Genomic DNA, 11,701 nt, shown 5'->3' on the forward strand with positions numbered 1-11,701 from the left:
CACTTGCGTAATGAGGTAGCCACACAGCTATACCGTGTGAATGTGTATTCGTGCTTGTGTTTGTGTGTCTCTATCTTCTTATTGCAATGCATTCACTTCAGGGGGGGTTCTTTTTTGGACGCACAGAAAACACCCCTCTCCCCCTTTTTTACAAGTAAACCATGCAATGGATTACAGGAGTTATTGTGTCTCAGGAATTAGACGCAGGCCGAGTTTTTCTACTAGGCCCGTGTCCCCCCCACCCCCCCCAAAAAACTAACTAAACACCTGGGAGAAAAGACAATACATTTCAATGAGCTTTTCCACACACAGAGGTGCAACATATTCACAAGTATGTACACTGATAAATATAAAAAAGCTATTCCGACTAATGAGGAGCATTACTCCTCAATTCCCATCATTATTCTGCTTATTTTTTTGTACAATAATTGCCATAAGAATGAATGAAACGGAGCGTTGTTTCCCTTCTTTTTCTTCCCTCTCGTGTCTCAGAGAGCGTCAGCCTGTGGAGAAGCATCAAGGTGTGAGTCTCTGTTTTTATTTTTGGACAGGGTCTCAGTCTTTCTCCCAGTCCTGGTGCTCCGTCTCCACTGTCAGATTAAAACAAAAGGTACACCGCAGGATCCGGTTGTTTCTGCAGCTGGACCTTTAAAAACAGCTCCTGATGGAGTTGTACTGAGAGAGGACTCATGAGTGCACCATTAAAGGCTGTAATAGCATCTGAAAAGGCAGTTTAAAGGCTCCAAGATGGGCAAAGCATGGGTTTTAGTGCAAAAGTGTTGACACTCCAGAGGTGGGCGTGTAATTTCATTTGCATCCACCTCAAAAGTGCAGAAAATGTTGCTTAGGCTGAGCACTTTCTAGTGCAAAAACCCAGATTTCACTAAAATATACACATGCTGGTGTTTTTTAAGCCAAGTTAGACTCATAATATTGAAAATTTACTTCCTAAAAATATTTTAAAAGATGATACTTTCAAAACTTTCTGTACAGACTTTTTCTCTGCAGGTTTTGAAAGTAAGGACCCTGTGTAGAATTTAAATTCACAGGAAGTAGTCACATTTATGAATTTCTTTACTTTCCAGTATGCATTTATTTAGGGGGTCATGACCCCATGTTTCCAAAGTCTTGGCTACGGCTCTGCTTTTCCTCGGAGTCTTTATGGAAGCCTGGACTTGTATTTTGCAGCTAAACTTCCAAAAACAATCCCTAAAAGTTCAAGTCAGGCTAAACTGAGAGCGGAAGCATATTGCTGCAATCAGGGGTGGGCAAAAATGTTGAATGCAGCCCCCATCCTCACTTTGTATGACCCAAAAGTCAAAATCAGGTGAGAAAAGGTAGCAGAAATGAGAAAATTCTGCCATAAAAACATGATAAATAAGTAATTCTGTCTTATTTTTTCATTCTGGTGTATGTTAATCACTTTGCAAGAAGTTACAACATATTATTGGCTGTAGTTGTTTTTTTTTAATGCATTTATTAAGCATTAAATTATGCTTTTGGAAATGTAAAGAAATGCAAGCACAATGTGCACTCTTTGCATTGAAGGAAGTTGCTTAAACAGTCTTTAGAATTGTGTTTATCAAATTAAATGCAAATTAATATTTGCATTTAAGTTTAGCTTTAGAAAAATGGTTTAATAGACTCTTAAAATGCACACCTTTAATTAAATTATTAGTAATTATAATTGTCTAATTAAGAAAATCTTTCCAATAATAATAATATATCCCTCTTAGTAGCCAAATTTGCCCATCTCTGCGCCAAAACACTCCAAAAACAGCAGCTTTAACACTCTCAGCTTGAAGATGGCCTAAAAACTCGATATTTGACGCACTGGGATTGGAACGCGTCCACGCTTCATAATTACGCATGCATCTTTTTTTGCATCCACAATAAAAGCGCAAAAGTGTGGCTTAATCTGAATACTTTCTGGTGCCAAAAACAGCCCGAATGTGGACAATACTGAGATGAATCTGTACAGTTATGTGATGTTGCGTCTTGCATTTTCAGTTTGAACTTTTTGGGGATGATCGGCGAGATTTTACGCACGGTGAAAGAGAAAATAAAAAGGTCCAGTTGTGCGTAACAGCAGGCTCCACGGTGTACCTTGTGCTATTTCTCTGACAGTGCGCAGCAGCAGCTTGTCTCTGATTTGTCTTTTTGTAAACGAGGCAGCCCTCTCTCTCTCTCTCTCCTTGCAGGTCTTAGTGCGTCGCAGAAAACTTCATTCGTTTCTGCTTTTGCCTCTGATTGCAAAACCAAACCCGGACCACGTTCTTTTTCAGGTCCAGTTTCTCGGCGATCGCAGCGATCTTCTCCGAGGAGGGCCTCGGCTGCACGGCGAAATAAGCCTCCAAGGAGCGCTTCTCCGGGGCCGCGATAGATGTCCGTTTCCTCTTTTTGTCGCCCCCGTTGAAGATCTCCGGCTTGGACATCTTCTCCCTCTGCGCGCGCTCCGCCTCCTCCAGCCAGGCCTCCAGGATCGGCTTCAGGGCCACCATGTTGTTGTGGGACAGCGTCAGGGACTCGAACCTGCAGATTGTGCTCTGGCTCAAACATCCCACCCCTGGGATCTTTAGGTTGGCCAGCGCCGCGCCCACGTCCGCCTGGGTCACTCCGAGTTTGATCCTCCTCTGTTTGAACCTCTCAGCGAAAGACTCCAGCTCCCGTGGGTCCGGCTCTGCGTCTCCAACGCCGCCCCCTAGGGAGCTGTGGGAGCCCAGGCCGTGCGGGTGCATGTTCATGGACTGTGGGTGGTGATGGTGCTGCATGTGGTTGATGGCAGACATGTGCGCAGCGTGGGCGGTGTGCGAGGCCGTGGAGCAGACGTCCGAGCCCGGCATGCCTCCCAGAGAGATACCCGGCGTCAGGTGGTCCAGCAGGTCTCCTTCCAGGCCTTGAGCCGGCTGGTGGTGCGCTGGGTGGTGGTGGGAGGTGAGCACGGATGGGTGGTGCAGGTGCGCAGAGGAGGAGGTGGGGGTGCAGGTCATGCTGGTCATGGTTGTCATGGTGTGGTAGGTGGCGTCCGGTTTGAACGGGTGGCTCTTCTGCGCCACAATGTCCACGGCGGCCAGAGCCTCGGCCCTCTGCAGCAAAGTCTCATCGAAGCCCGCGAAGATGTTCCCCTGGAGCTGCGCGAGGAGCAGAGAAAGGGGAGGAAAAATGAGAAAAATCAACACTTAGTCACATCTTTGACCAAACTGAACAGTCTCTACTAGAACTTAAAGGTGCAAACCCTTTCCTTTGGATGAATCAACTCGAGAGATCAAGCTTGCAGAGGCTAAAAGTAACCTTTAATGATGCTCTGAGTGCAGGTGAGATGTTTGTAACTGCAGGAGATGATAATCTAAAAGCTTTATTTAGAGATCTTGTGCGTAAATTGATTTTAATTCCTCTGGGAACGAAATCTTTTAAGCCCTGTCACCTTTATGGAGACATTAAAGATGCCTCTTTTAAGTCTACACTATTTTTTTTTTTTTAGTTTTTCATACAGTGGGTCTAAATAATGAGCTGTTATGTGCCTTTATTTTTAAAGATGTATTCTTTTATGTGCTGTGTTCTCTTTTTATCAGGACCTCCAGTCCTTAAGTTTGAATTGAAGTGAAGCTTCTACTCTATCCCATAAAAATCTTTTCATTCACGTTGAATTATATGACAAAGATTTTTTGTTTCAATTCCTTCATATTTATATTTTAAAAAATCTACATAAAGAAAAAAAGTGAAGGAAGAAATATGAACAAAGGCGGTCTGGTTTAGATATTTGGCACATTTACCAGAACAGAACTTTATATGATAGGGCTTTATGCTAAAGTTAAACTTTATTGCTTCAAAACTGACCAAACAAACTAAATAAATTGAATGTTCTGCGCCCAGCACCGAACCATCCTAGCAACATTTAAGGGTACAACTCAAATTACGCACAACGCTTTCTACGCAAAAATGGATTTTAATAGCCTACAAATAAAGAAAATAGAGCTTAACTTTAAATAACTGTCTCCTTTCGTTCTTAAAAATCATATTTAATGGCACTTGGACATCACTGGATCTGCCCCCAAAAAGGTGCCAGCTTGAACAGATGATAGAATTTAAAATGAAAGTGAATGAATGGCTCAAAAACCTGACCTAAACAAAACACATCCAAAAGCAGATTCATGAGGGATGTTTGATGCCACATATTCACGTGAAAGTTTCATGTTTAAGTTTAAATTTCCGGTTCTGTCAAACCTAAAAAAAAAAAAAAAAAAAAAAAAAAGAAGTCTGAAATTATTTTTATCTGAGGACAACAGACCAAAATACGCACGGCGTTCCCTGTATTTAAAATGGTCATATCAACATCAAAATGTATTTGAAAATTTTTTTTTTTTTCCCACTTCCTCTTTTTCTTCTCCAAAAATGTTATCTAATGAAACTTGGACATCAGTGGATCTGCCCAACAAAGCATGGAAACTGTGTCAGCGTGGATGGATATTCATTTAAAATTAATATTTACGATCTCCTGAATAATTTCTGCGGACAATGAAATGAGACGAGTGTGAGTTTGAATATGAATGGGACAATATGAGATAACACGCGCTCGGAGAATCCACGCCGCCTCCTTCATCTTTTACTTCCTTTTACTGCAGAGGCAGGGCGCACACTTTTTCATAGGATTTTGGGAAGATTTGACGCTCCTTTTGCGTCTTTACGCACAAATTTTCAACTTAAAGTATCCAAAACGACTTTTTTTTTTTTTTTTTTTTTTTAGATCTTACTACTGCTGCTAACCCACACATAACTGTATTTATTTTTTAATTTAACCTCTATGTAACCAGGATTTATTCCCACTGAGATACAAAAATCTCTTTTACAAAGGAGTCCTGGCCAAGACAGCAGCATGAGTTTCACACATTAAACAGGACATAGAACATCAATCCACAAACCAGCAGCTTTCAGACACACTGGTCAAATGTTCCCTAATTCTAGTTTTGAACTCTCCAAAACTGACACAACGCTCCACTTTAAGATGACCCTGTAACTCTGACCGAGACGCTGGAGCGAAAGCTCTTTCACCAAAGACAGAGCGAGTGCTAAATGATCCTTTTCTCACTCCTGCAATATTTTACGCATATCCTAACTGTGCCCAAACAAGACGCGTCTGTTTCTCTGTTTTTCTCTGTTGAAATGCATCTCATTCAAGCAAACACAGTAGGATTTCTACAAGAAGAAAAAAAGGTTTTAAAGTCATATAATCCTAATTAACACTGAAAAAATGAACCAGTCCTCATCAGGATAGATACAGCATCAGTGATGCTTGTGCTAGATTGTGCGCTTCTTTTAAACCCTAAAGGCCTGTCATTTGCGCGTCTTTACGCACAAACTTTCAACTTAAAGTATCCAAAACGACTTTTTTTTTTAGATCTTACTACTGCTGCTAATCCACACATAAATGATCCTTGTCTCACTTTAGCAGTCCCTGCGATATTTTATGCATATCCTAACTGAGCCCAAACAAGACGCGTCTATTTCTCTGTTTTCTCTGGTGAAATGCATCTCATTCAAGCAAACACAGTAGGATTTATACAAGAAAAAAAGCAGGTTTTTAAGTAATATTATCGAAATTAACACTGAGAAAATGAGCCAGTCCTCATCAGGACAGATACAGCATCAGTGCTAGGCTGTGTGCTTCTTTTAAACCCTTAAGGCCTGTCATTTGCGCGTCTTTACGCACAAGCTGTGTACTTATTTTACTTGCATTTTCATTAATTCTATTTATCATTAATTTTCTGTCATTTTAACAGCTAAAGGCTAAAAGATCTTTATTTCCCAAATGCTTCCCAGCAAGACGCTTCTTCCACCGTTTCCTTCACACATTTAATTCAAGCAAAGCTTATTTTTCGGACACAGTATGTAATTAATTCATACAACTGAAATATTATTGAACAATTTCTCAAAATTTACTACATTGCTGATGCCTGTATTTGTTTGTGCGCTGAGTTTTAATCCTGAAAGCCAATCATTTGCGCGTCTTTACGCACAGAGCAAACATCATGTATTTGGAGGTGTTTTTGGCATTATAGCTGGTGCTTTAGGTCCACTTTGCATTCTTAATACATCAATTATTAGTACACACTTTTTAAAATAATTATTTTTCTTATATTTTCTGACATTTAACAAAGTTAATGTAGATTATTTTTCTCAACGAGGCGCATTTCTTCCTCAGTTTCCTCTTAGTTTATTTAAATTCATTCAAAAAAAACAAAACTTCTTTTTTCAGACGAATGTCGCGTAGTTTTGCTCTGTTATCAAAATAAATGTTGAACCATAATCCAAACTGCACCTAATCCGGATATGATGAAGCAACCAATCATGTCTGTGTTTGTCTTTGCCTAGTTTAAAGCCAGATACTGCGCGAGCGTGCCTAAGTAAACAGATTATAAAGACTGAAAGTAAAGGTTTGCCAATGATATGTGTTTTCTAAGTATTTTTTTAATGAATTTTAAACCAAAGATAAGGTTCTGGAAGCTTCGCTGGCAGCTGACAGGAGCTGCAGAGACCCAGTGCTGGACTGGATTTTGGACTCACCGACGGTGTGGGCAGGCAGGCCCTGCGGATGGCCTCGGAGCTGGAGTGCAGCGGAGTGTATTTAGGCTCGTGCAGGATGGGGTGCATACTGAAAGGCTGCTTGCTGTTCATCGACATCATGATTGCAGAAGTGAGGGAGGGTCGTTGTCCGTCTTCCTCGTTCGGCTCCGTTTTGGTGAGTTTTAACAGAGAAACGCCTCAAAGAGGGAAACCAGCCGTGTTGGACAGATTTCAAAAAAGAAAAGTAGTCGTGATGGGGTCTCACGGTCAGTCAGGATCGCTTTAAAAAAAAAAACACCGAAACAGAGAAGGAGAAGTAACTCCTAGGCTCCTGCGGGGCTCCTGGCTCCTACCGCCGGTTAATGACTCCTGTAATAGAGATGCTCCTCGCCTGCAGCTCCTATATCTGTGCGTCTTACGCTCACGCTCATCCTCATTGGTGGAGCATCTCTACCTCCTCTTGACGCACCGGCCAATCACGTTGGAGTCTATGGGCATAGTCACGCCCCCAAGCGTGCCTGGCTCGCTGGAAGGGAGAAACCATGAAGTGATGATGCGTGGTTACACTGTGGAGAGAGAATATTGGCTGAAAAACTGGAAATAAAACCAGCAGGAAACTCAGGAACAAAACAGGGACCATTAGATCCTGGAGGCAGAAAGTTTAACTGTTAGGTGTCAAACAAATAAATAAATAAACACTAAATAAAGGAGCATTTAGTCAGTTACCAACATCCACAACAAGATAATACAGACAAGATGCATACATTAAAGCAGACTGAGTTTGGTGGAAGCACTTCATCTCATCCATCTTCACTGCTGCAAAAAAGGGAGAGCTTTCTGGGTCTCAGACAGACTGTGGAGGTCAGAAAAATGAAGGTCAGGTAAAGTTAAGCTGTGGTGACGGTATTTTATATTTAGTCTGAATGAAGACCACTCTTACCAAAGCCATAGGACATACATTTTATTTATTTATGCTGTGGTACAATACAGCCTTTTATGTAAACCTCTTTAATTAAAACAAAATTACCTTTTCATTGGTAAAGTCAACAATGTGGATGGGAACGCTCAGCTAAACCATTTGGAGACTGAGGAAAAAATGACCAAAAAACAGCAAAAATGGGTAAAAACTGGGTAAAAAGTGGCAAACATGGGCAAGAAGTGGGAGAAATGAGTGAAAAATAAACTCAAAACTCACAGGATCAAAAATGTCAACGTCCATGCAAAACATAATTGTTTTTATGGTGTTTTTTCACAAAGGTTTCTCACAAACATTTAGCTTCTCCTGTGTGCTCTTTACTCATCTCTTCCTTATAACCCCACCCATCCTATCCTAATCACCCATAACATAGCCGTCACCTTGTGCCAAACTACTAAATACATCAAAACAAAAGCCACAATCAATACATTAGAAATATCAAAATTAATTCTCAAATTCTGAAATAATGTAAATAGCTCCAACAATGGGTGAGAGCAGCAAAATAGGATATAAATGGCAAAGAGAAGTGGCTTACATGGACATAAATTGGCAAAACAGTGGAGTGAAGGGCAAACAATAAAATAAAATGGTAATAACTGGAAACAAAATGTGGTGAACACAAGTAATAGGTGGTACAAATTAGTGAGAAGCAACTGAAATGGGTACAAAGCGTCAAAAATGAGATATGAAATGGCAAAGATGGTAATAAGAGGTAAAAACAGGCAAAAATGGGTAAAAACAGGCAAACAGAGTTGGCAAAATGCGACAAAGATTAGTGAAATGTGACTAAAATGAGTAAAAGCAGCAAAATAGGATATAAATGTCCAAAAAAGTGGCTAATTTGGGCATGAAATAGCAAAACAGTGAAGTAAAGGGCAAGAATGACAGATATTGGTAAAAACTGGCAACAAGAATTGGTGAACATAGGCTAAAAGTGGAAAAAAATAGTGAGAAGACCACTTCAATGTGTACAAAGTGGCAAAAATAAGATATTATTGTCAAGAGAAAAGGCAAACCTGGCCAAAAAGTAGAAAAAAAGGGAAAGAAACAGGCAAAAATGGGTAGAAACCTTCAAAGAGAATTGCAAATATGGGAAAAATGTGGCAAAATGAGGTAAATGTAACTAAAATGGGTAAAAGATGGTGAAAATGGGATAGAATGTCAAAAAGAAGTGACTAAAATGAGAGTTCAGAGGTAAAACAGTGTCAAAATGGGCAAAAAATTGCAGAAATTGGTAAAAACTGGGTAAAAAATTGCAAATATAGGCTAAAGTGGCAAAAATGAGTAAAATGTCACAAAAAGAGGTAAAAGATGGAAAAAAATGGGATTTAAGTGTCAAAGGAAGTGGCTAATATGAGCGTAAATAGCAGAATTGTCACATCCCCAGGCTGAGTTAGTGAAGTTACCTTTTCCCTCACGTTTCCAGTCTTGTTATTTCCTGTTTTATTTTGGTTACTTACCTTGTGTCTCCTTTCCAGATCACTCCTTCCTGCCCATCCCTACCTGTTTTTCCCCGTCCTGATCATCCTCGTGTGTCTCACCTGTGTTGATTGTCTGAGTGGCTGCACCTGGTGATCCCCGGCTGATTGTCGTCCTCCCTGTGTATTTAGTTCATTCACTCCCTGTCCTCTGTGCGAGATCGTCTTGTTTCCTTGTGTGCAGTACTTTCGAGCCTTGTTTTCTGATAGATTCTCTGTGATTTAGACCCAGTTCAGCTTTTAGATTCCTCCTGATATTGCCTGCTGATTTGGATACCTCTGCCTGTGTGACTGATCTCCTGTGTACCGAACCCTGATTGTATTAAACGGACTTCAACTCTTTGAGTGTGTCTGCCTCTTAAACCTTTGCCTGGCATTTCGTGATTAAAAACAGTGGAATAATGGGCCAAAAATGGAAGACATTGGTAAAAAATGACAAAAATAAGTGCAAAACATGGGTTTAAAGTAGAAAGAAATGATTTAAAAGTGACAAATGGGTAAAGACTGGCAAACAGAATTTTAGACATGGGCAAAATGTGGCAAAATTGAGTGTAATGTAACTAAAATGGGTAAAAGATGGCAAAAATGGGATATGAATGTCAAAAAGAAGTGGCCGGAATGAGAGTTCAGGGGTAAAACAGTGTCAAAATGGGCAAAAAATGGCAGAAATTGGTAAAAAAAAAAAAAAAAAACACTAATAGAATTTCAAATATAGGCTAAAATTTGCAAAAATTAGCGAAATGTAACTAAAATGGGTAAAAGATGGAAAAAAAGGGATTTAAATGTCAAAAAGAAGTGGCTAATTTGGGCATAAAGTAGCAAAACAGTGGAGTAAAGGGCAAGACTGGCAGATATAGGCTAAAAGTGGAAAAAATGAGTGAGAAGGCAACTTCAATGTGTACAAAGTGGCAAAAATGGGATATAATTGTCAAAAGAAACTGCAAACATGGGCAGTAAGTGGAAAAAACAGGCAAAAATGAGTAAAACTGGCAAACAGAATTGCAAATATGTGCAAAATGTGACAAAAAAAGTGGAAATTGACTAAAATGGCCAAAAAGCAGTCAAGAGTGGAAAAAAATGGGCAAAAAATAGGAAACAAGTGGTATTTCAAGGCAAATAGTAGCTCTACTGGGTGAAAAGGGGCAAAAAAGTTTCCCTTCAAGGTTTTCTGGGGGAATAATATTTCAAATTAAGACATCAAAGAGCCACAAATCAGAGTAACACTGCTCTCAGGGGTAAAAGCACATGATTTTGTTCAAAGCATCATGTACAAAACTTGCATTTTAGGTAGTCTTTTAAACTTTTACATGCATTTAAGGACAAGTATTAATAACTACATTTTGATTCTATAACAACAGATACAATTTCTGATTTTAAATCATACAAAATTTCTCTTTTTTATGGAAAACATCCCACAACCCCCTTCACTGTATCCTGACCCCCACTCTGAGAACCACTGGACGAGTTTTTAACTGATGAAGCATCACAACCCAACCACCTCTGTAAGTACAAAATGCAGCCCTAAAACGTTTCTCCATCAGTCAACAGACCTAGAATTTGTTTTCCAAGCAAACCTGTCCAACCCTCTAAAAATAGCTCCACAACCCACTTCTGGGTCCCGACCCATCAGTTGAGAACCAAAGCATTAGAATACATCTAGTTCATTTATTTATTTATTCATTTATTTATTCATTTATCAATTTTTTCAATTATTAATCATAATGGAGAAGGGTTTAATTGTTCTTTATTGTCATAAACAAATGGGGTATGTTACTGCCAAAGCAGTATTAACATATATGATGAAAAATGCACAATATTAATAATTATGTTTATTCATTTCAATATCTCAGAAGTTATCCCTAAACATCTGTATTCTGATGAATTAATTTTAAACCTGTGGCCTAAATGTAATGAAATGCGTACATTTATGGGTAAATTTATTTCAGAGATCCTTCAGACCGGTTCTTAAATCTGTGGTGTCTTTTCTTTTAGTTCATCCTGAGGCATTCAGTCTCACTGACTGTTAGATCTGTAATTCCTCTCCCTCTCTCTCCTCTGCTGAGTTTTTTACCTAAACTAGAACAAAAGCATCTCCTGTAGCATTAATACAATCATATTTAATCAGGATCTACCATGATAAACACAGACAGCGGTCTGGATGTAGGAAAGTAATCGATCAGTCGACTGATCTTTGGCTCAAACACCTGTGTGGAGTGAAAATGCAACAAATGCACGTGTTCATGTGTGATCTTGAGCAGAGAGAGAGAGAGAGAGTTAATCTTTAGAAATGATTAATTAATGTCAGAGTCGCAGGAATTCCTCCATGACTGTCTCTTCATTAAACCATGAATGAATCATGTTTCACTGACTCTGTGGCTGCAGAGAAGACCTTCATCACAAACTCAGCCCTCTATGAACCAATGAACAACAACTCACGAGCTCACCATGAATATTTACCCATGAGGTCACCGGGCAGGCTCCCTGTCAATCAAAACAGGGGATTTCCAGCAGGCAGACACGCGCACGATCAGACGGAATAATCACACCAATAATCACCTAAAGGTGCTCCCTCAGGGGGAGGGGTCAGAGGGGATGAAGGGGCGGGGCTATCCCGGTAATCCCTCTTTTAGTGGGATTAGGAAGCTTTAAAATACACCTGTTATAATAATAATAATAATAATAATAA

General features: G+C 39.8%; 1 protein-coding gene across 1 annotated transcript; it reads right to left on the reverse strand.

Annotated features, from left to right (window-relative positions):
• Positions 1 to 2,204: 2,204 nt before the first annotated feature.
• pou4f4 (POU class 4 homeobox 4) lies at positions 2,205 to 6,681 on the reverse strand. Its single transcript, XM_041801923.1, has 2 exons — positions 6,562 to 6,681; positions 2,205 to 3,131 (listed from the first exon to the last, which is right to left on the reverse strand). Exons 1-2 carry the CDS (start codon positions 6,679 to 6,681, stop codon positions 2,205 to 2,207), a joined length of 1,047 nt encoding a protein of 348 aa, XP_041657857.1.
• Positions 6,682 to 11,701: the final 5,020 nt, after the last annotated feature.

This window comes from Cheilinus undulatus, linkage group 12 (genome assembly GCF_018320785.1).
Source record: "Cheilinus undulatus linkage group 12, ASM1832078v1, whole genome shotgun sequence".
Classification (NCBI taxonomy): domain Eukaryota; kingdom Metazoa; phylum Chordata; class Actinopteri; order Labriformes; family Labridae; genus Cheilinus; species Cheilinus undulatus.

Bases quoted from the DNA above. Each gene is read 5' to 3' on its own strand.
- pou4f4 (XM_041801923.1), bottom strand. From the start codon at position 6,681: ATGATGTCGATGAACAGCAAGCAGCCTTTCAGTATGCACCCCATCCTG. The intron at 3,132-6,561 runs GTGAGTCCAAAA...CTCCTCGCGCAG, and splicing joins CCTGCCTGCCCACACCGTCG to CTCCAGGGGAACATCTTCGC.